At 41.0% G+C, this 25,697-nt stretch overlaps 2 protein-coding genes across 2 annotated transcripts; one reads left to right on the top strand and one right to left on the bottom strand.

The window, feature by feature from the left end:
• The first annotated feature begins 226 nt into the window (after nucleotides 1–226).
• Nucleotides 227–17,567, top strand: atp10b (ATPase phospholipid transporting 10B). Its single transcript, XM_058650566.1, has 21 exons — nucleotides 227–864; nucleotides 4,212–4,416; nucleotides 4,655–4,740; nucleotides 5,036–5,142; nucleotides 5,951–6,082; nucleotides 6,344–6,471; nucleotides 6,594–6,846; nucleotides 7,016–7,215; nucleotides 8,509–8,670; nucleotides 9,191–9,728; nucleotides 9,844–9,944; nucleotides 10,026–10,152; nucleotides 10,259–10,443; nucleotides 13,891–14,158; nucleotides 14,453–14,529; nucleotides 14,617–14,742; nucleotides 14,840–15,040; nucleotides 15,453–15,533; nucleotides 15,636–15,740; nucleotides 15,930–16,117; nucleotides 17,264–17,567. Exons 1-21 carry the CDS (start codon nucleotides 455–457, stop codon nucleotides 17,565–17,567), a joined length of 3,984 nt encoding a protein of 1,327 aa, XP_058506549.1. The 5' UTR covers nucleotides 227–454.
• A 2,043-nt stretch (nucleotides 17,568–19,610) lies between these two features.
• On the bottom strand, nucleotides 19,611–25,349 carry fbxl3l (F-box and leucine-rich repeat protein 3, like). The gene is made up of 5 exons (XM_058649943.1): nucleotides 23,989–25,349; nucleotides 21,897–22,275; nucleotides 21,556–21,678; nucleotides 21,196–21,367; nucleotides 19,611–20,343 (listed from the first exon to the last, which is right to left on the bottom strand). The coding sequence occupies exons 2-5, from the start codon at nucleotides 22,254–22,256 to the stop codon at nucleotides 19,700–19,702; spliced, it is 1,299 nt and encodes a 432-aa protein (XP_058505926.1). The 5' UTR covers nucleotides 22,257–22,275; nucleotides 23,989–25,349; the 3' UTR covers nucleotides 19,611–19,699.
• Nucleotides 25,350–25,697: the final 348 nt, after the last annotated feature.

Here is a 25,697-nt window from a genome sequence, read left to right on the forward strand (position 1 = left end):
CTGAACAGCTACCACATAGAGTCACTGACTCACACTTTTGCAATATGACGGACTATTTTAAAGGCAGAAAACAAGCTTCTGGTTGAGTAAGTTTGCTGAAATAAGATCACAGTTAGTCAAATTAAAATGTGCTCAGTCACCACAGTATTAAGTAAGTCAGTAAGTATTAAGTGGCTGTTCATTGTAGCCTTTTTTTTGTCACCTCTGTGAGACTTCAGCTCCTATGCAAGGAATGCAAACCTACCTGTCAATGGAAGAGGCGGACTCAGAGGAGGGTTCGGTTGTCACTTGTCTCGACCTGGCATTAGGCCTCACACACAGAGACACAAAGAATTGCAGAGGAAGAGGATGGGCCCAAGAATAGTCTCTTTAAATCCAAGGAACCATGAATATTGACGGGATGGCAAGGAGAAGTTGGTAAGAGGACAACAAAAGGGAAACAGACAGAAGAGCAATGACGTGGAGGAGCCCCCTAGCTGTGGTCCGGGATGCTTGGAGAGGTCAGAGGGCGCGAGAGAAGGACCTCCGCAACCTGGTGTCCAATCTACCTTATGAGGGACTAGAGAAGGCAAAGCAACCCAACCGTTACTTCCCTGGTAATGCGATCAAGACCACCAAATACACCCTGCTCCTCTTTATCCCCATGAACCTCTTTGAGCAGTTTCACCGCCTGGCAAACTTGTACTTTGTGGGCCTGGCCATTCTGAACTTTATCCCCGTCGTGAACGCTTTCCAGCCCGAGGTCGCTCTTATCCCCATCTGTGTCATCCTGTCTCTGACGGCCTTGAAGGATGCCTGGGAGGACTTCAGGAGGTACCAGTCAGACAGAAAGCTTAATAACACGCCGTGCCTCATTTACAGCAGGTAAACCACTTAAAAGCATCCATGACCTGAATGCATGTGTGTAATGTGTAATCATAACATGTATGATGTGACAAGTGGAAACCCTTGTGGTGCATGAACAGCACCTCCACATCTGTGTTGTGTGATTCTTATCATCCAGCGTGTTGATGTCTGTCACAGTGTGTAGATCTTCATGATTGTGTGTGTGTGTGTGTGTGTGTGTGTGTGTGTGTGTTACCTCCTCTGTGTTTCAACACCCCGTGGGAATTCTTGACTTAGAAATAGAAAATGTGTGGGAGATTATTTCTCTTTTGAAGAGCTGCACAACAACATCTCCTACCATCGCATTGTGCACATTTGATGAAATCCTCATCTGGGTGTTACATCAGCAAAGACGCTAAGGTTAACGGTTATCTATTTTTAAATTAGTGGTGAAAATGAATAATTCAAAAAAAGTAGGATAAACACTGTCGTTTTCAACCCGATCACTGCCGCGATGTTGGAGAGGAAGGAAATACCTCTGGTGAAGAATCTGCCCACATTAGAGGTAAAGTTCAGCATATTTTTTTTTTGAAGTGTGGTTGTAAGAGGTACTGACATCATTGTTTACAACAACAGCACACTGCTGTCAGCGGGGAACCAGCCTTGGATGCTGGCCCTCGCCGAAAACATGCCTACCAGAGGGGACACAGGGAAGAACAGATGTTATCTACTTAATTAAAGGCTCACCTGATAAATGATACACCTAAATCACCGTAAGAATATATTCAAAAATGTATCACACCGTTAGACAGCCTTGTCTACCGCTCACTCTCCTGCACCAAAGCACATCTAGAGAAAATCTGTGATTTTAGCAGCTGAAGATCTCCTGCTGCCTTGTTTAGCAAGTTTAAAGTTAAAACGCCGGGTGAGAATATGGTAATAATAGTGATAGCATCATGTTTAATGAATCAGGTTTTAGTCACCACAGTCTAAAATGGGTTACGCCACTTTTACTACCACTTTCATATAGTTTAGTAATAACTAAATATTTATACTTACTGTCCCAGTATCTTCACTACTGTTATTCACCCTATAGATCTGATTAGTTTCTTACGCACACCTGCAGCAGGATGATCTTGGGGCCCTGAAGCCAAATACCACTGGCTATGATGTGATGTCTTTGTAGGACCCCTTAGGCTATGTTATCCACCCCAAACTTGACGGGCCCCTCAGTCAAATAACAAAGGTGGAGTTATGCGATATGTCTATATAAATCTTATTATCATTATCGTTATTATTTTTTATATTCTTATTGTTGCCTGACAAAAAGCACATAGTGGTAGGCTTTAAATGGGAGAATCTGCGAGATTTCTTCCATGACAACCAAAATAGTTTTCACGACAACCTTCGCACCGCTCTCTATCTGTGAGCGGGGTCCCACTGGCTCATAATCCATCGCAGCTGCCAGCAGAACAAAACACAAAGAGGAAAAATGGCTCATTTAGACGAGTATGATGACACAGATACTTATTCCCCGGCAACGTTTCCCCACGTGACCAAAAAATCAGCAATTGAGCTGAACGGGACTCTGCCTCTGTTTCCTCAGGTTTGTGTTTCATTGAGATATTTTGCTACGGGGTCCATGCAGCGTGTGGTGGGGGACACCATACAAGTTCACAAAAGCACCGTGTGCCAGGTAGCAGCTTTGTGCCAGCTTCTCAATGGGCTTCCGCAGCCACTGTTTACATTCTGCTTTGCATGCTGATTAGGTTGCCAGCTTGTTGTTGTCACTTTATGCGACGAGTAACCACTTTCACATCACTATGAATTTACTAGCTACGGGACTCTGTAAGTTGGTCTGGTGCAAACCAAATTAATAATGTACTATTTGTAAACTAGCCGGTAATACATTTTGTAGAGAGAGGAGTTCTAATAAATTCAAGGTTTCCACATTGACTTTTTTCTATCTTGGTGAAGTTTACCCATCTGATAGCACAAATAAACCACTGCAAGCTAATTAAAGAGGATGCTCTTCAATCTGCCGTCCATTCTCGCGTTTCATGAAAAAGCTGACCACAAATATAAATATGAGACAAGAGGAATTTGACATACATTCATCAGACCTTCTCGGATGCACAGACGTGTGTTCATGTGTGACATGCCTTATCTTCAGGGTCATCCTCTCAATCTTGTCTCAATCTCAAACTCTTGTCAATCCACCTGAGCTCAAACTCACTGAACACGAGACGCACCAGCTGTTTATCATGCTGTCTGAGAGCCAGGTTTTGTTATTGCATTGTCAAACATGTCATCTTTCTGGCTGCCCACTGAGAAACATTAAAACCAGTCTCCTCAGCTCACAGCTGCTACTCCTCTCTGTGGTTTAAAAGTTAACCCTTAAGTTATTTCATCAAATGTTTCATGCATTGTTTTCGCTTTCTACATATTCACAAAATCATGACTTGTACTGAACAGAACTGGGTTCTGAACTAAGTTTAAGTTTAAGCTCTAAACTATAAACACACCATACTTATTTGAGAAATATACCTGAGAGAAGAGCTTATGAGAAACCTTTCCTGTCAGCAGTATGAATATTTGAGGAGCCTGCTACATGTAATCTAAACACAATATGCTAAAAATACACAACTCCCCCTCAGCTTTGCTTTGTTTGGGGCAAGGTGTGGTGTTATGTGGCCACCACCCAATAATCAGGTCCTACATGCAGGGCAACATACCTGCAGGTCTCTGTCACCGGCACATAACCCGCTTCAAGACATCTGTGGCACTGATTTTCTTTCAAGTTTGATTCATTTGAGAAGTCAAAAGTGACTGATGGTATCTAATTGGAGCAGTTTTTGTCATTATTTCATTTAACAGTTTTGTTTTGTTTTTTAAGCTGTGGCGGTGCGTAGTTTTAAAATGTCACTTGTGTTCAAACCATTGTCAAATGAGTTCACACAGTGCTGATAAAGTTTCAGAAGTGAATTATAGTGCTAAAAAAAACCTGGTCATTCAGTGGGATGTTGGATGATTCTTGCCCGTTCCTGCACTGTATACACAGAAAAGCTCCACAATCAGGGCCCATTATTTATATGGACAGCATATAAATAATGTTACATCGTTTCTTTTCATGAAGACTAAACAGACTAACCCTAACCCTAATAACAATAATAATAATAATAATAATAATAGAATAATTAATACATAAAACAAACAAATGTGGCAAGAAATGTCAATTTTTTGGGCAGTTTAGTGTCATAGCAGAGAAAACAATCCATTATATTCACACACAAAAAAGGTTTTAATTTCAAAAGTTATTTCTGCAGTAGTCAATCACTGATCCATTCATTGTTGCAGAACTGAGAATCTCCCATCTCTGATTCCAGGAAAGAGGGACAATTCACGGAGAGGCGTTGGAAGGACGTAAGAGTGGGGGACTTTGTAAAAGTTTTTAGCAATGAGATCATCCCTGCAGACCTCCTGCTCCTGCACACGTCAGACCCCAACAGGGTTTGTCTGATAGAAACAGCGAACCTAGATGGAGAGACCAACCTGAAGCAGAGGAGGGTGGTGCCTGGCCTCTGCACCATGGTATGGAATGTCTCCTACATCATTTCTCCTGTCTCACTTTTAAGTACTTACGGGAAACTGCATATCACCTGTTATGGTAAATGACAGGCGACAAAACATTCCTGTTGATTTACATGCCTTACATGTTGTCTTTCTGGCGTGAAATAATGGCGACGTCATACTTGAAGTTCAGGTTGAGTAGCATGTGAAAAGTTTCCATTCATCCCGCAGTGACTTTAAACTTTGTCTAATTCCCCAGGATCTGGAATTTGACCCTGAAAGCTTCAATGGCATGGTAGTGTGTGAGAAGCCCAACAACAATCTGAACCATTTCAAATGTTATGTGTGAGTATCAAATACACGGATCGCAGTGATTCCCCGAACAGTTTCAGAGCAGCAGAGCAAAACTAATTGCAACCCACTCTCTGCACTTTCTGATGCTACCGGAGGCATCATTGGGGCTGTAATAGACTATAATCGATTTCCTCAGGCACCACAGGTCTTACAGATGGTCTACCCATACTGGCCAGGCATGGCCGAAAAGCAGGAGAATTGCTAATGGGGTGTATATATGAGACGTAATGAATATCTAACATGATCTGACAGTACAAAGGACGTTTCTCACTTTCTCCTCCTGCAGAGAGAGTCCTGATAAGGAGAAGGTGGGAGCTGGGATAGAGAGTCTGCTGCTTCGAGGCTGCACTGTGAGAAACACGGACCATGCTGTGGGCTTTGTGGTGTATGCAGGTATGCACACTGAAGACATTATACTCACAACCAAACTTCATTTTCAGTGATCCACCATGATTGGAAACATTTGAGGATCATGATTGTCATCAAACAAACAAAGGTGGAAAGAGTACTGAAATATTCTACTCAAGTTAAAGTACCACTATTTTGACAACATTTTACTTAAGTACAAATAAAAGTACTGGTAAAAAAGTAGCTTGTTTAAAATGTGCACATTTGAGTAAAAGTTACTTAGTTATCTTTTTACCAAGGTCAACAAGGGGACACAAATCTCACATTAATTATTTTTTAATTAAAGGCAAACCTTTACAAATTAAAGTGCTGACAAAATAAAATATGTAAACACTTAATGTATCAGTCAACATGGGTCAAAGGTCACAAATGCTTTAACTTTCTCAATCACTGAGGGACCTTAATTCACCTGTCCTCATCATTTATTTATTTATTTATTAATACATTTATTTTTTTAATTCAGGCCACCATTTTTTTACTCAGTAACGGGTGTGATTTAAAACTGAACAAAGTACAGAACTTCCAAAAGAAACATTAAGTAAAAGTGAAATTCCAAATTTTAAGTACACAAAACTACTCAATTACAGTAACATGAGTAAATGTAATAAATTACTTTCCACCTCTGTTAATAATAAACAATCAAATGTACAGAAATATTACAGAGGACATGATACACATGGCCTAGAATTATTGTTATTTCTTGACATTTTTTTTCTTTGACATTCACTGACCATTTGAAATGTGTGCCAGTGAACACATGAACTGAATCAAGACCTTCTGACCACACCTTTAGGGCATGAAACCAAGTCCATGCTCAACAACAATGGCTCGAGATACAAGCGCAGCAGACTAGAGCGGAGGCTGAACATAGATGTCTTCTTCTGCCTCATTCTCCTCTTCACCATGTGTCTCATCGGGGCAGTAGGTCAGTGATGAAGTGCATAACTTAACCGTAAAACCAGCACACTGAGCGGTCATGATTAATGCTTTTACATTTCTGACTCAGGGATGTTTAATTTTCGATTCATCAATTTATTTTAAAAAAAAGAAACTGTCACTTTGGCCTCACGCCCAAAGTCATAGCAGGAGACAAGGGAGGAGACAGGGGAAGGTGTGGTGCTAAAAATAGCTCTCCTCTCTGCATGTCAGTGGGTGTGATTAATCCCCTCTGTCCTCCCACATGCAGGTCACTTTGTATGGCTGCAGGCGTTGCCCAGCGTGCCACCTTACCTGGTCCCAGACAGCAAAGGTCACCTGGACAGTCCTGGTCTGTCTGGCTTCTACATGTTCTTTACCATGATCATCCTGCTGCAGGTGTGTGTAAGACTTTTCAGAGCTACAGGGTGTATGCGTTTTTATTAACCTTTGAAAATCAATAAATTACTTCTGTCTCTTCTTTTACCTTCTCCTCTTCTCTCCTTTTCTCTCCTCACCAGGTCCTGATTCCTATCTCCCTATACGTGTCCATTGAGTTGGTGAAGGTTGGTCAGATCTTCTTCATCACTAATGACATTGATTTGTACGATGAGGAGACAGACAGCCGCATGCAGTGTAGGGCCCTGAACATCACGGAGGACCTGGGCCAGATTCAGTACATCTTCTCTGACAAGACGGGCACCCTCACAGAAAACAAGATGGTGTTTCGGAGATGCTCCATCATGGGTAATGAGTACCCACACAAAGAGAATGGTAAATCCTCACGTTAAGACATTTTGCAACAGCAAAAGGCCCACATCTACATATATATACAAATATACAAACATTTGTATATATATATATATACAAATCTGAGCATGACCTGACCTAATACATAATCTTAGCTGTGTGCATATTGTGTGTGTTTTGGGGATTTCTGCAGCCATACGCCTAAATATCCTTGAAGAAGCAGAGTCAGAGGATGAGGTCCTCTTTAACCAGCGGCCACAGCCGTCACAGACTGGATGGTCACTGGACACTGAGGACGCCAAGCCTCGAGACAAACATCCTCACCCTGGGATTCGACACAAGAGCAAGGTTTCAGGAAATGCCAAGGGAGATGTGGCCTTCAGTAGTCCACTGGTAAGATGGTCGCTTTGTCAGGAGAAGGAGGAGAAGGGCAGATTATTTAATTTGAGCTGGGTGAATCCAAGACTTTGCTGTACATAAATAAACTGCTCCACTAGTTTCAAAAACAAAGAAACAAACAAAAACTGTACATAAAATACTACTCTGTTTTAATGGAAGTCTATGGGAAAATTAGTCAACTTGATTTTTAAATTCAGTAAACATTTTCCTGAGTCTCAAGATTCATGATTTGACCAGAGCCATGACATTTTCTAACAGATGCATTCATACTGAAATAGAACAATTGTTAACGTTACTGTGTGTTAAATATAGCAACACCTATTGGTGAAGTTGCATGTTGCAGTTGAATATCCCTCTTCTCACCCATTCCTTCCAAGTGTGAGAACTTATGTAGCCTTCAGTCAGCATCAAAATTTAAAAGATGTTTATTTTGCTCATTGTGGGCTATTGTAAAAACATGGTGATCCAAAGAGCTGACCGGCTCCTAATATAAATAAAAAACTCTGGGGTAATGAAAAACAATTCATAAATCAGATGATTATACACTTCTAAAAATGTAAGTTAATTATTTTATCTTTAATTTCTGCTAAATGAAAAATAGTTCAAGTTTAAAAACTGGACATTTAAGTTTAGCCTAGTTTCTAACAAAGCATTCCTACCCAACACATATTTCATGTTTGAATTTACACTCAAGCTGCCTCTTGTTTACCCAGATTTCACCCTGCTTTGTGTCAAAAGTCATCGTGGGCCCAGTCCCCACTGCAGATGGCCAAACTGCTAGGTGTCAGTAATGAGCACATCCATTTTGGCTCAAAGTTGCCCCTGTGTGTGTGAGGGGACATATGGTCACGCTGGGCACCATTTGGCACAAACCCTGATGTGACATAAACTGTAAACGTGCAGTATAGATTAGTCATCGCTGTCTTGGTATGAAGTACAGTCACTCTGTGTCTATTTTTGTCCACAGAGGAACGAGCAGAGACCTGGAGAAACAGGCTAAGACAAAAGAAAAGCTGTGACATAGGGCTTATCTTTAGCTTTTCTCACACTGTGTCTCTTAGAGAACAGACTTTTTTATATGAATGAAAACGCCCTCCCGTCGCTCCATCTGTCCTACCTGCTATCGTCTCTCATTTGTGCATAAACAAAACTAGAGGAAAAGGTTAAGATATTCAAACTTCCACCACGGTCCAGTCACATTAAATCAGTGAATGCTGAGTGTAAGCAAGAATGAGTTTATCACCACAAGCTTTTAATTAACAAAGTGATTAACTTCTACCCCAACAGGAAACTGAGGTGATTCCAGACAGGAAGCTGCTTCAGCAGATTAGCAGGCCAGAGTTCCGCATTGGCAGCAGACAGGAGAACGAGCCCTACATGGACTTTTTTTTGGCTCTTGCTATTTGCAACACTGTGCTCGTTTCCATGGCAACAGCTCAGAGACGGAGGGTGAGTACTCTGTTTGCTGTGTCTGTGGATGGGATGTACAGATGAGGGGGACAGTCGGGAGCAAAAATTAACCAATGATACCAATTAAAAAAGAAACCTTGACAAACGTTTTTAAGCCTATATACAGTATAAATGTATAAATCTTTGTGACGTGATCAATAATACAACAATAAATGATCCATTTTTCTTGTGATCCGCTTTGCTAAATTGATTACCATCAAAATGTATCCTATTTTTCCTCCTCTTCTCTTCAATGGTCTTAACTTAATTGCCTGTCATCTTTAAAACCCCAGTTTTAAAGGTTCAGTGTTTCCACTTAATTGGCTACAGTTATTTATTTGACCATCAGCTTCTCCTGATTGTGTTCTTCTGAGGTCTGGCAGATGGGAGAAATCTGTGTTTTTCCGTTGAGCTTGTAGATTTGGTGACACTATATGTAGACGTTTGGTGTGTTGTTTACATCATATTGAAAAAAGTGACCTTCTAAAAACATGAAATGACATAAGACTTCTTGTTTCAGGGGAGTTTGTTTATGCCCTCCAGCAGCACAAACAATCCTCTGGATACTATGTCCACCTGGATGAAAAGGGCCAGCTCTTTTTGCCGTATTTTCACCTGCTGGTGTTGCAAACCAAAGCAAAAACGTGCTGAGGATTCTGTCATAGAGGAGGACCACTTTAATGCTTCTATAATAAGGGAGGAAACTGAAGACGTCAATGGGCTCCAGACATGTTCACTCCATGCTCTGTCCCAGTTCAAAAAGCCTGCACTGACTCCAGATAACGTGAGATACGAGGCAGAGAGTCCAGACGAGGCCGCCTTGGTGTATGCAGCCAAGGCATATGGCTTCACTCTGCTGGCCCGCACTCCTGACAGTGTGACAGTGAGGCTCCCATCTGGGGAGGACCTGGTGTTTGAGGTGCTGGACACCTTAGCCTTTGACTCCAACAGGAAGAGAATGTCTGTTTTGGTGCGACACCCAAAGACTGGAGAGTATGTGCTGTACACTAAAGGTGCAGACTATGCCATCATGGAGCTGCTTGGTACACCATACGCAGGTGTGTTCACACAAAATTATTTATTCACATGTATTTGCCAATACTGAGAAAAAGTGGGTCACTTTATAATTAAAGATAGAACTTTATAACTGCATCTATATCATGTTATTTCCAGAACATCTGAGTGGGAGTCAGAAGAATATAGCAACTGATACGCAGTACTTCCTTGACTGCTATGCCAAAGAGGGGCTACGTACACTTTGCATTACGAAGAAGGTGCAGAATCAAATACATTATATTATGGTGTCACGCAGCACTATAGTTGTGTTCAGTCTCTTTTCTCTGCATGTGTTGCAGGTTGTGAGTGATGAAGAGTTTGAGAGCTGGTCAGTGAGCAGACGCAAAGCTCTGGCTGCTATAGAAAAGAGAGAGGAGCTTGTGATGGACACTGCTGTGCAGCTGGAGACAAATCTCTCCCTGCTGGGTAACATACAGCACATCAGCGCAGCACCAAAAATTCACACGGAACACACACTGTACATTTGTGCGATGATCATAGAATGTGACTTTTGACATATGTCCTCCTGTAGGGGCGACAGGCATTGAGGACCGTCTCCAGGAAAGCGTCCCAGACACCATCTTGGCTCTGCGGGAGGCAGGGATCCAGGTGTGGGTGCTGACTGGTGACAAGCCGGAGACAGCTGTCAACATCGGCTATGCCTGCAGGCTGCTAGAGGAGGAAGACCTGGTGATTAACATGAGCTGCAAAAACAAGGTGACGAGGCTTGTTTGATTCACAGCTGCTTGATGTGAAAGGATACATGTCTGTAAAATATTTCACACAATTTGAGCTAGAAAAAAATGAGTTGATCGTCAAATACTACTCTCTAACATTTTTAAAATATAATTATTTCTACTACTCTGAGTGTGTAAGAGCAGATGTGGGATTAAATCAGTGTATTTATATATTTGAGATTTTACCAAACTTGGTATATATATTTTTAAAGCTCCAGTGCTCAACGTTTATCGCCCCCCTGAGGACTTCTGAGTAATTACCACCTCCTCACTCACACATAGAGAGAGAGCTCTAACATTCTGCCATGTATGACAATTGTATTTGTTTAATACAATTAACGCAGCTTTTAATGAAGCATGACTTCTCCATACTGAAAATATGAGCTGTGTTGTGATGCTGGCACATAGTCAGACAGTTGTTCAGGGGGAGCACTTGATTTGTTTTGACTTCTATTGGCGGAGCACACATTTTCAACGTCGGACGAACACCAACAGGTTTATTTCTAACAGTAGAATCCACTTCTGAAACATTTCATTGGCGTTTCTTGGTGTTTTCAGCCATCAGTTGTGACGTAAAACGTTTGCCTCTGTGTACAGTGCACGGATGTTATCGGAGACACGAAAACTGCAACACTGAGAAACACATACAGTGGCTCCTGTGGAGCTGAAACAGGCTTAAACAGCAGTATAGGAACATTTTTCAAACTTACACACTACAGCTTTAAGGAAGGGGGTCGATTTAACAAATTATTTATGCAAGGACAAATATTAGGTTTGTTGTTGGTAAAAAAAAAGGTTTGTGTAAGCAGTAGTGATTGGAGTACCGGAGTTAGAAAATTAGCAGCGTTACTAACTGCGTTACTCTTTTCAGTAACGCGTAATCTAATAAATTACTGTTTCAATCATGACAACGCCGGTACCGTAACTGCCAAAAAAAAATGTTTTACTGCTCTTCCTCGTGAAGGGAATTAATGATATTGTATTGTATTAAGTCCATTTAATGTCCATTTCATTATAATATTCAGATTTATCATAAATAATAATTGGATTTAAAATCCAAACATGCATTTTAAGTTCTGTTTAACGGGACCAAATACTTTGAACACTTAAAATGTACTTGAAAGTAATGCAATAGTTACTTTCCCAAGTAACTAGTTACTTTTATAATTTGTAACTCAGTAACAAATTCAGTTGTGAGAAGTAACTGTAACTAATTACTTTTTTAAAGTAACAGTTCCAATACTGATAAGCAGAAGGACTAACTTTGGCCAAATATTAACAGGTCCATTTATATTCATTTGCATTTTAATCATATGAAGACAGAGCAAGTTTCATAATCCATATTTTGTGCCAGATTACCATTTTATTATTATAACCTTTATTTAACCAGAAAGGTTTCATTGAGATTAAACATATCTGGCCAAAACGGCAGCAGCAGCAGCAGCACATTCAACAGGTTTACAGACAGAATAACAAATACCATTTATAGCATTTACAGAGAGATACGATATCATAGTATTCCTAAAATATTAATCCAAAAGAAAAAGGAAAAAACAGAACGATGCATTAAGTAACGTGCTCCATACGATTGACAACATTCTGTGATAAAGCAGGTCAATGTGATTCAGGTGAAACATCTACAGCTACATGACTCCATGTTGTTCAAAGTTAATTTAAAAAACATTCGGTTGGACGAGCCTCTAAGATTCAGCTGTTTTTGTAAATTGTTCCAAGCTGATGGAGCAAGAAAGTTCGACGCCTTTTCCCCAGTTCAGCACAGACCTTTGGGAAATTTAATGAAAATACATCCTGCAAGCATAGGTCATAATTTCCATCACTTTTAGAAGTAATGTTAGACCCTAAGTACGGCGGTAATAAACCCACAGTTGCCTTATGGATAAAAAATATGCCAGTGACAAACCTGTCCATCCAACCCTGACATACACATGACAGTGATGGAAGCTTAAAAAAAACAATTGTTGTTATTGTTTTCTTTTGATGGACATTCAGGTTAAGTCACATGTTTTCCAAGTTGAAGAGGTTTAAACTCGGAAACTCCTCTCCTCCCAGTTTAAGTGGCTACATCTTTTTAACTAAAGGTCGCAAGATGTCAGCTGTGAGCCTGTGCTTTTCTGAGGTCATTAAAGACGTGGTAGCACATGAATGAGCCCCTCATAACAACCCGACCATGTCTAATCATCCCTGCAATCAAATAGGCCAGAATTACCTGTCGGTTGTAACGGATATATGGGGAGATTTCTGGAACAGAGGAGCGGCTGTGCTTCTCTCAGACGGGACCAGTCACTGATGATGAATGGAGTGGGCTTCCCTAAACACAACACCTCATGCTTTTATATCTAATTACCAAGTCTAATATTGAACCCTCAGAGGAAATACAGCCTTCTCTTGTGATCCAGAGTGGAGGCATATTAGTAATGAACTTTTTTTTCTTCTTTTTTTTTTAACCACTGTAACTCCAGAACCACTTAAGGGATGCACTGCACTCCCACTATCATCCGTGTACCACAGCTAATGAAATTTAGCCAGCATTAGACGGATCAGATGAATAAAATCAGGATGTGACCCATTTAAAAAAAAAAAAAAGTAAATCATGTTAGTTTTCCTTTTGACACAGAAGCAGGGGTTATTTACAGACAATAGTGATGAGTCTGTGCTTATAGTCACACATCATGAATATGACTCTACAGCATATAGTTATAGTTATATAGCTCTCTGGAAATGTATAGTTAACATTTCCAGAGAGCAGTGAATCGATGATGTGGGAATCCTTGCCAGGTTGGGTTGCACTCTCTGAGTGCTTTGTTTCGTCAAAGCTGTAACGTGTAACTTTTACATGTAAACTAATGTCCATTACATTAAAACCCCTGTCAAATGATTGCACACAGTGCTGATTAAGCCCTTTCAGCTTTACGTGGCTCTCTCCGTGTTTCTCAGCATAGCAGTATTGTGTTTCCATGTCTGTGGCGACACTCCCAGTGCTGTATTTTATGTCACAACTGACGGAGGGAAAGCAAAACAGCTGCTCTTGTAAATTCAGATGGCAGCAGACTGTTGAAATACGGACCGAGATTCATCCTTTCACCTGCTTTCACCTGCTCACCTGAGGAGTCTGATGTCCCTACCCGCTTCCTTGGCTAAAAGATAAAAGTTTCACAGTCTTGCAGACATTGTCTGGATTCATGTGTGTGTGTGTGAGAGAGCGAGAGACAATGCTGCAGCAGGAGAAGTTGCAAACACAAAGTGTTCACTCTAATGATGCTGGAACCAGCATTATCAAAGATTCGAAAGATTGACCAAAATCATCAATATTCTGATCAAAATGTTTATGCCTTTTATTTTCTACAAGTAATTGTAATCATGAACGTCATGAAAATGATTAGAAAAATAAGTAGGTGTTGTCTTGCAGCTCAATTGTACATCCATCCTGGACTGTACTCTGGAGGAGGTGAGGAGGTACAGCGCAGACCCTCGTAACGTGGACACAACCCCCGACATCTCTCTGGTGATCGACGGACGCACCCTGGCCATGGCTCTGTCCTCGGACCTGCAGAGCCGCTTCGTGGACTTGGCGCGGCGCTGCCGCTCTGTGCTCTGCTGCAGAGTCACGCCGTTACAGAAGAGCAAAGTGGTGAAGGTGGTGCGGGAGAAACTCAAGGTCATGACCCTCGCTGTGGGTAAGGACCTCGACCTTGAACTTTCTAAACACCTTATAACACAACAAATTGTATGTTGTTTTAAAATTAGTTGAATAGAGCAACAAAATCTGTCTGTAATCATGCTGAGTAGTTGTTTCCCTTGTCATTGATAATAATAGATTACTTGTGATTATACTTTTTATTTTTCCCATTCAGATTCTCTGATTGGTGTCACAACATCAAGAGAGTGATTTTGTTTTTTTTTGCATAATACACATTAAATAGGTTATTGATCCTCATAACTGCATGTTCTTATCCTCTCTGTGGCTTCAGGTGATGGTGCAAACGATGTCAACATGATCCAAGCAGCCGATATCGGCGTTGGGATCTCGGGTCAGGAGGGCATGCAGGTGTGAACTGAGGATTTTTGTTTGTTTCGTAAATGTCGAGCTCCTGTCGGTTCACGACATATGACGACTTGCCTTTGTCATCCGCAGGCAGTCATGGCGAGTGATTTTGCTATATCTCGCTTCAAACACCTGAGGAAACTTCTTCTGGTCCATGGACACTGGTGCTACTCACGACTAGCCAACATGATCATTTACTTCTTCTACAAGAACGTGGTGAGTCTCGTTGCTGCATTAGAGCGCCGCTCTTTCATCAAACACGCCGCCTGTGGTTTCCTCCAACTCATCATGTGCAGCTCCGACTGTCTTTCAGGCCTATGTGAACCTGCTCTTCTGGTACCAGTTCTTCTGCGGCTTCTCTGGCACCGCCATGATCGACTACTGGCTGATGATTTTCTTCAACCTGTTCTTCACCTCCGTACCGCCCATCATGTTTGGGATCATGGACAAAGATGTTTCTGCTGAGATACTGATGGGTGTTCCTGAACTCTATAGGACTGGACAGGGGTCAGGGGTCAGTGACGTTATAGCCTCTTTGTCTTGAGGAGTATTACTTTACCCAGCAACAAGTAGAGTACAGGATAACAGTAATAATATTACATTAATAAGGCAGGTCACATCACAAGGAATGTGCAGAAAACGGCAAAGATTGGGAAAGAGGCCGCCATGTTTGCAGCTCTGCTTCTTGTACTTTCTGACTGTATTTAAATAAGTAATATAGTAATTTAACATGTAGTATAAATCACTTTTGATATTAGGTAATTGATAATACTATTATGTGTATTAAGTATAATATGATATGATTAACTTATTACACTTTCTAAGTAACTTGCCTGTGACTCCTGATAGCTACATGTTTGCGGTGTCAGGGTCTTAATATTTTGCTTGTACTGTTTTGTATTTTAAACGTATGTGTACTGTTTTAGGAATACACGTATACCACTTTCTGGATTTCCATTCTGGATGCCTTCTACCAGAGTCTGGTGTGCTTCTTTATTCCTTACCTGGTGAGGAAAAACATCCTCACATCTGTCATGGAGCATCCTCCCAGTCATTTTACCCGTCTGTGCTCTGCCTTAAATTTGACAACGTGTGCTTTACTCTCTCAGGCATACCAGGATTCAGACATTGATATCTTTACCTTTGGAACTCCTCTGAACACTATTTCTCTATTTACTATCCTGCTGCATCTGTCAATAGAGATCAAGTCCTGGGTGAGTGGTGAATCGTTGGATATCTGTTTGTAGATATAATTGTGGTAAAACTCCAGCCATTAAGTTGTTTGACGCATTGGAAGGCTAATTTACTCCACTTTTATAGACACATCATGGTTCACTTTTTTGTGATGTGGTCGTTACAGACGCGATCATACCTTATTGCTGCCTTACACGTTTGTCTTGCAGACGGTGGTTCATTGGGCAATCATGCTGGGAAGTGTGGCGCTGTACTTCATTGTGACACTGGCCTACAGCGCCATCTGCATCACCTGTAACCCTCCATCCAACCCGTACTGGATCCTCCAGAGCCAGATGGCCAACCCCATTTTCTACCTTATCTGCATCATCACCACTGTGGTGGCTCTGCTGCCCAGGTACAATCACTGTTATTCTCCCTATGTCTGGCACTCTGAAAACCCAGGAGAGGAAAAGTAATATAATGTAATTATATCACCATCGTAGCTTTTTTATTCTCAAACTTTATTAAAGGCTCGCAATAGGGTCCAAAAGGGATAAAAGAAAATACATAAAAAAATAGGATGGGTACACACGTAATATATGTATACATTTATACCATATCATGTAACTGTGACAGCATTCAAACAAACAAACTTATCAAATTCGTTAGAAATCAAATTATATGTTGTTTATAATTACCTATTCTAACATTACAGATCTATTCATTCTTAGATGTTTAGGTGCTTTATTACTCTACATCACTTTGGTCAACTATGTTGTTTTAAATGCCCTCTATAAATGAATTAGATTTGGATATTATTTTTGATTATTATTATATAATAATAATAATATTATATTATTATATAATGTGTAAATAATGTAAGAAAAGTGAAAAGAGAATTCTAGTTTTCTGGGTTTAATTGAAATTAACTTGTACTGTATATAAAAACAGCATCATCGCCAGGTGTCACATTGTAATTCGGGCAGCAACTAACAATTATTGTACAACTTTTGTGAGATATTCAGTTTACATTAATGTAAAACACACAACAAATACGCACACTGGAAAAACTAACACATGGAAAATTGCAAAATGAGTCAGCACTGTCAAACACTATGATACAATCATGTGTTATATGTTATAGGGTCACGTGATGATTCAAGGCAAACAAAAACTCGTTTTTTTCAACTTTTCCTTTATCTTTGCATTGTTTGCAATGCTGGCTGCTTTAATTTAAATCATTTAGTTAAAACAATCACAATTGCTGCACAGGTGATGATCTGATGATCTCTTCCTCTTCCTGTTTAAGTTGATTTATTCTCATGCTGACTCATGCAGATGAAATGCTGTGGTTGTTTTGGAGCATAGACATTCGAGGCCAATTTGTAATTAGATAACATTAATTGTGAAGGTCAGGAATGACTGCACCACAGCGCCTTTCTCCCCCTCGCTTAGTGATGCGTCTGAGAGTGCTGAAATTTAAAGGGAATGCTCTGATTTACATCAAAGTGCTGCATATTTTCAATGGCCTACTTTCTCACCACCACACTCTCTCCCCCAGGTACATGTTTCACGTGCTGAGGAACTCTATCACTCCCTCCCCACTCCTGCAAGCCAGGTGTCTGGACCGGCTGAACTCCTGCGAAAGGGACCTATGCATCAAGGAGTGGAGGGGTTTCAGGGGCGGAGGGTATGTCAAACGCTCCAGGCTGTCTAGCCCACCCTCTCCCACCCTGGAGACCCCTATGGACAATTCTCCTCAGTCTCCCAGCGCCTCTGATATCCTGGAGGATGAATTTGTTCCGAATGTCATCACTGAGAACTATCAGGGGCCTGGACACACAAAAGATTCACTGGTAACTTGAAGGGCAAAGGCAACACGATGATTATTATTTATTCAGAAAACTGTAAATACTCTGAACTGGCTCATAAGTGGATTCATTCCATGCTGTGTAGAGCAATGTCTCCTTTTCTCAGGGCTGGGGGAGGTGGTGTTATGTAAAGGCAGTCAGGGAGAAATTCTCCTCTTCTCGTGACAAATCATTGATTGAGATGATGAGTTCATTTTGTAATAAACCGCTTGACTAAAGGCAAGTGGGTCCTCTCCTCCTCACAGTCATCACAACAAGCTGCCACAGTGAACACATAAGCCTGTTACTTTCCTGATGGGTGCTAACCCAATTACCACCCACCCCTCCAAAAAAGAAGCACTTTTCCAGATCGAAATGCTTAGCTGGTTTAATATTTTTCCACTCACCTAGAAAGACATCCCCAACAGTCACATTACGTCCTGTCAAATGTGTGGTTCACATACTTTTCATTCATTTTGCCTGTATTGAAAACGTGTTTTTCCTAAGCTGGGTCTGTGACTTTAGTTTTATCGCAAAACTGTTTAATTTGCTGTTAAAATGCATTAAAAGAATGATCAAGTGTCTGTGTGTGTGTGTCTGTGTGTGTGTGTGTGTGTGTGTGTGTGTGTGTGACACAGAGATGTTGTCTTGTTTAATTTCAGATGCAACATCAAACAAGTGAAAACGTAAATTCAAAGGCATCTGAAGAAAAGGCTGCTGAGCTGTAACGTCGGATGCCTTTTTTTTATGGAAATGGAGTATGCACAAGACAAATCCACTTGTTAAAAGGGCTGAGTTATAATTGGCATTTCCCTACTTCATTATACAGCAGCAGTCCTGCTTACATAACGTCCCACTGCCGGCAATTATGTCACTGCTGCCCTCTAGTGTTGAGAACAATGAGCTGCAAAAAGGTCAAATGGGACAAAGTCAGAGAAACAGGTCTCGACTGAGAATTGAGTGCATACGTTTAAAAAGGGCAGCTACAGTGAAGCACAGACCTGAGCGAGCCTAAATCACAATAACACAAACATATGTTAACTTTACATTAAATTGACACACATTTTAAATACAAAGCTGTTTTAATTTATCACATGGTATGATTCGGAAAGGTACTTAATTTACATTTTGACCATGTAGTAAAATAAATGAAATACCATGAAACATGAAACACGTATTACCCAATATGTGGCCCCTATTTTTAAAGAACAGTAAAGACATCAAGTCTTAAAGCCTTCATGTCTTTTTCTCAGACTGATGTCTACTTAGAGGTGTTTTGTGTTGACTTGACAGAGACAATCACTATGACCATTCACTTGAATGTCAAAAGCAGACTTAGGTTGTGGCATCATCTTAAGCCTTACATAATTTAGCTGACAACCCAGCAATTAAAACGTGAAAGAAAATGCTGTAGGGTGAAATATTTGAATCTCTTCTGACACAAATAGACGAGAGCACAAAAGACTATTGTGTTTGACAAGAATGCATGGATGACTTCTTCAAACGCAACTGGAAACTCTTGTTCCGTCTGCACGACTCTCTAAAACACTGACTCCAGGTGAGTCTCTGCACCTCAGACTGAATCTTCAGAAGTAGCAGACGATGCTGATGCTATATTTAATGAAGAAAAACAAAATAAGAACTGGACGGACATGTGACGGTGTGATGGCTGTAACACAAATCAACCAGCAGGTGGCAGAGCCACAGCCTTTTCACATCATGATGAAATGTGGCATTGAATGTAAGCTCAGGTCAACCAATGAATTTAAAGGTAAGTTGAAAATGATACATCCCAAATTTTACATCACAATATTGATGCGTTTAAACAAAGCCGTGTGCTCACAGAACAGCAATCCTGAAAATAAAAGTCTGTACACGAAAAATAAATAATTATGTCTCTTATATCACATTCACTGCAGGTATAAAAAATACAGTGATGACCCAACTTCTCATGAACCAGCCGACAACACTGAGGACTGATGAGCTGTCTGAGGCTTAAACTTAGGCCAACTGTCCAAAAGGAGCACAACACAAGCTTTACAACTGTTTCACAATAAAATGTATAACTGTGAACACACAACGCTCATGTAATATCCGTACAGTAAGTCCATCAAAGGCAAATATTTCTCACCACTGTGGCTTCATTCCTACCAGGTGGGCATCATGTCAGGGAACCACATGCGACCCAAGTGCTTGGACACTTCACTGTGGATCTGCTCCATGTTGTAGCTGCTGTCTGGGATCAGCACCTCCTCCATGATTGACAGCTGAGTCAGCCTGCCCCCGCACATCTTCACAAACTCCACAAAGCCACTGCAGGTCACTTCACACTCGCCTAGCCCGATGGCCGTCAGACTTTTGCAGCGCTCCGCGATACGGATCAGCTCCTCGTCCAGGGGCTCAAGGCCGTTTGCGCACACGACCAGCTCCACCAGCCGAGGGCAGTTCAGTCCGATGCGGCCCAGCATCTCTTTGCTAACCGCCCGGCCAAAGTACAGGTGGGTGACGGGGGTCTCCTCGCGGAAGAAGGGCTCAAACTCCTCCTCATAGAGGAAGAAGTACATGACGATGTTCACCTTGGGTGAGTGTCGGACCAAGGCCTCCCAGCTGCTCCTCTTGATGGTGTGAAAGTGTGTCTGGCCGGGGTTTTCACTCACCACATCGATGCGCAGGTGCTCCAGGTGAACGTGTTTTTCAGAGGAGAGGGCGAGAAGGAGCTCATCACTCAGGAGGTGGTAGTTCAACGCCAGCTCCCTTAGACCATGGCACTGGTCTGCCACACACAGGATACCTGTGGACAAAGAGGAGAGGTTACAGGACTTAAACTGGAGCAAACACTTTTGTGTGGTAATTGTGTGATAATAATGTTGTACTATTATGGTAATCCCATTTTCCATGGATTATGGTTAGTAATGACAGTGGTATGTGTGTGTGGGACATAAAGGAGGATCAATTTCAACTTTATAATATAGTAATTATTGACTTTGGTCACCTATCGTCATTCTCCTTAATTATTAGCTGGATATTACTTTGAAAATAAGATGGTATGATGGACGGATGGATTACCATGTTGTCACTATACTGTAATTTAAGTGTTAACCACCTTGATAATGAGCATTAATTTAAAAACAGTTAGCTGTTCATCATTCTACTTACACCATAAGTTTTTGGTTGAGAGACTCAACTCTCAACACTTACAGAAACATGTTCGACTTTTACTTTCCACAGTAAAAGACAAATCAACGTTTAAATAGGAATAACACTTTTGGTGTTTGATGTTGTATCTGCAAAATGTTCCCATCAGCTAATCTAATATGCATTGGTACTGGCAAATGTTGGCGTGCTACACTGGGATGGTGACATGCTGAATTTTTTGTTCTTGTATTTTTCCAGAGCTGCTAGCCTTGTTGCAGGTGCTTAAAATGTTTAATGATGTATTTGTGCTATTAGATGGTCACAGTTAGTACAGCGACAACTGGCATTCTGGTGGCCTAGAAATTTAAGACACGGACCATAATGTCCTAATTCAAGCTGTGCCCCGGACACTTGTTATGTATTGTTGCACGTCTCTCTTCCTCTCTTCTCATTACTGGACACCCAGCAAGCAAAATGACATAATCCTTTAACAAGAAGGTGTACTGACCTGCTGGGGAGACATGAGGACAGCTGCTCATCTTCAGCAACTTAAGTGTGTCACTGTTGTTGGCAACCAGCACCTTTAAGGACGGGTCGTCCACTGGCGTGTCATCAATCTTGATAGAGGAGAGGGACTTGGAGTTGACGAACACCACCGTCAGTGCAGACACAAAGTGAGCCTGAGGAGGAACAAATGATTTTAAATAATTCCCAGAGTTATCTTTGTTAAAAAAAAAACCCACCATCCATCCTCACTTCCACGCAAGCAACTGACACACCTGATGTGACTAACCCATCTTTATGTGTAACAAGTAGGGCAGCAGTAACAGTATTCACAGGTGCACATGAAACAGAAGCTGCGTCTTACCTGAGACACGTCCATGAAGCTTGGCCGTGCTGTGGAAATCAGCCCCAGGGTTTTAATGGTGCAGTTCACCAGCTGGGAGAGAATGTCACAGGCCGCCTCTGCAGACTCTATGCAGCTGTCCACCTGATTTACCAGCAATCGATCCACCAAAAACCCACACACATTAAATTAGAGATAGAGGTGTAAGAATCATTTCAGCCTGGATGTGTTAAGTCTGCTAATGCTATGACTGCTGATGCGTCATGACTGATTCCACAGCAGATGGTTGGGATTAAGGAGGGCACATACTGTTTTTAAGGCAGCTGTGTTGTGAAAATGCAGGGGGGGGGGTTGACTTTTACCTTAAAGCTAACATACTGCAGGTGCTGTGCATGCTTCTTGATGATCTGCTGAATGAGGTCAGGGTGAGTGGAGCGCAAGTAAGACGTAGCCGGCTGATTGAGCTCAAACTCAAACCTCCTCCACAGGTCGGGGGTGTGAAAGACGTCATTCCAGTGGCGGCACACAGACGAGGCCCTGGCACGGTCTATGAGTGACAGATGCTGGAATATCTGCAGGACAACGTGGTGGGGCAGGTTGCCCCAGTCCTCTGCTGGGGACAGAGCGAAGCTGGACGCCCCCCACTTCTGTCTCTTAGTTCTCTCCTCGTGGGAGGAGAAGGTCGGGCACTTTGAAATGAGACCTGTCTGTCCTCGTTTCATTTTCAGACAAGCCAGCTCACTGTGGGGTCATAAGAGAGCAGGAATGTTTCTAAATCTCTACAGCAACAACAATAGCATATTCACATTAAAACGTACGCAGCATATTTGATTTGTTTCTATGATATACAATATTATTAAAGTAGAATGAAACCTACTTTTACATTGTACACAAGTCACAATATAACGTATTTCTCTTTTACTAAATGCACATGTTGGTTACTATATCGGTTGTTAGTGCTTAACATTGGAGGTTAGTTGTACTAATCTCTTCAATGCTGAATTTCAACTTTTGTACTTCAAGTATTCTTTGAGGTATTTTGTGTAACTCAGTGTCTAATAAAATTACATAAAATATGAGTATTAGACTTGGCAAACATAGATCTGTGCTGATTTCATTATATCAAACATGTGATGACATGTTTGATATAATTGCTTTTTTGTTGCATGGAAATATCATTCATGGTCTACAACATTGTTGTAGAACTTTTTTTTTTTTAAATCCACAGAGCATTCTTTAAAAAACACAGACAGAACTACAGAGAACCGCTCATCATTTTACCGCAACTGATACAACGTGCCCTGAAATGTCTATCAGACATCAAACACTGATTTGAATTTGGTTATAAAATAACGGAAAACTCACCTCAGAGGCTGTGGCAACAAGTGGCCAACAAAAACAAATGTGATGCTGAAGCCTTATGACTGAGATGTGTCCCAGACTTGTGGTAGTATTCTTTCTCTCAGTCTGATTATATACTCATGTAGTCTATTAGCATGCAAAAAAAAAATCACAAATCCAAAACCTCTACGTCATTTCCTCCATGCCATCTTCACAGCAATGAGGTCCATTAATGGGGACTGTTATTTTCCACATAATTACTGTCTTAATCTTTGAGCTGACACGATTCAATGTATTTATTTCTATTCTTTATCTTTACTTATTTAAGGATAATGCTCCTGTAAATGTCTGAGGGTCAGTGCATGTATTTAAAATTCACACTAACTAACAACTTAGCTACAGGCTCCAATGGTAAATACTGAGCTTGAAACATTTGAATAAACACACGGTTGCTTCCACATGTCAATAAATAGATAATTACAACTGTTATTATTGCGATAGGGTCGCAATTGCCCTACTGTATTGTATATGAAATCTATGTATTATGTAATGGTCCGCGACTTGACAAGCCAAATCATCCAAATCATGTTTTCAATTGAGAATATAAATTGTTAGCATCAAAAGGTCCAGGATCAAATATTGGGTGAAAGGATTTTTCTCTTTGCTGTGATTGTAGTGTGTGGTTAACTGTATTTATGTCATTTTCATTACATATATGTTTGTGCAAATGCACGCAATAAAGATTTCATGTATTATCTATCTATGTATCGATCTATCTATCTATCTATCTATGTCAAACACAGCAGTTGCCCTACCTAGATGTTTGCTCATGTTATATTTATAAATGATTTATGTGGGGAAAGTTGTTCCTTTACAGTTAAAGCTGAACTGAACTAAGCTTTACTGGAAAAACATGAGGCACCAGGTCAATGTTTACAGATCATTTCTAGAAATCTGGACGTTTCATTAAAATACAACACAACTCTGCCCTTTTCCACCTCCCAGTTCTCAGGTGAACTTCACAGACACATGTATACAACACATTTATTTAACACAGTTTATGAAACAATATACAACACCAAACGCCACTAAAAACGATTCATTGTTACTCACATTATGATGATTTAAAAACACTTTGCTCGTCTTGGTGCTGTGGTCTGCCGGTGCACACTTGGTGGCATGGCTGTGGAGGAGTGGTGAAAGGAGGCAGGACAGCAAAAGCTGCTCCCATAATAAGTAAGCTCTTCTCCTCCTCTCGGCTTCAGCGACAGCTTGACGTGCACTGGTACACGTGAGCAGAGGGAAACATGGATGTGCTCCAGTCCTCCGCAGCTCCAAACGCCGTCATGCAAGGAGACAAATGAAAACAGCCCGGACTGAGCCACGTCAACAGGGCACACACACGCACAGCTTCACCCCTCCGTAATAAAAAAAAATGTACTCTGCGTGTTTGTGTAATACTGTTTATTTGTTATTGTCATGTCGCGTCCCACGAGAAGAGAGCACAAGATCAGTGAGCGCGCGCACGCTGAGAAAGTAGGTCAATGTGTCAGTTTGTGTGTGTGTCCTCTTCGGGACCTTTACTGGCTTAAACACCGACCTTGTTAAGACCAGGAATGGGACATACCACTCTTGTGTGTCTGATACAGATATGACAAACTCGAGTATCTACCAGTATTGATCTGATATAGTCATTATTAGACCCTTTATGAACTATGAAGCTGTGAACGACACATTTTGTGCGGAGTCATTTCAACGAGTCTTTGAAATGACTCAGCACAAAATGTGTCGTTGACAAAGACGTAATTCCCCAAATGTGTAACAAAGAGGAAATACACAGCTTAAATTCTTTTGCCGATTCTATTTACGTTTACATCTATGCATAGTGAAGCATGCCATATATAGGATTTTTTTTTTGTTGTATCGAATTTTACATTTTTATCTGTCCCGATATGTGATCCCGATCCAGTGATTTTGAAAATTTTGACCGATACTGACTGATACCGATTCCCATCCTTCCCAACCAGTCGTCCTCCTGGAGACATAAACCTGGCCCTGATGAGGCATAACCTCATTTCTTTAAGTAGTTATATTTTTTTTATTAACTGGTTATGGTTAGGGTCAGGGATAACACTTTGTTTAGGTTGTCTGAATGGAAGTCAGTGCAGTGTCCTAAGAAGAATAGCTGCACAAATAAAATACTTTAATGTTTAATTCATATTTTACATGCTGGGTACAGAAGCACTCTTGCCTTTGCAGCAAAATGACCCCGGTTCGCGACCTGATGGGAACAAGAGCCTTTCTGCATGGATTTTGCATGTTCGTGCGTGGGATTTCTCAGGGTTCTCTGGTTTCCTCCCACAGTCCAAAAACATGCACTATGATGTAAATTTGACACTCTAACTGTCCAGGGTGTACCACGCCTATGTAAACAGAGATTACATAGGCCACAACCTTCATTTGTAGGATAAAGCAGTAGACGATTGATGGATGGCGGGTATAGAAACAGTCACCATATTGTAAGAGAGTTATTATCATTTATCATATCATATTTATCATATAATTAATCTAATTTACCAGAAGCCAATTAAAGCACTCAAACTGTAACTCAAACAAAAAATATTTGTAACCGGGTTTTAGTTATAGAAGGGCATTGGAAAACTGGACAGCTTTGAACATCAGGTCAGGTCTCGTTGTTTTTTATATTTATAAATAATTTATTGTTTTTTTATAGATAACACACACACACCAAAATCAATTTGTAATAAGCAGAAGCAATGTAATCCAGTAACACAAAGGTTATTATACTATGTCGTAACAGG

This window comes from Solea solea, chromosome 14 (assembly GCF_958295425.1).
Source record: "Solea solea chromosome 14, fSolSol10.1, whole genome shotgun sequence".
Lineage (NCBI taxonomy): Eukaryota > Metazoa > Chordata > Actinopteri > Pleuronectiformes > Soleidae > Solea > Solea solea.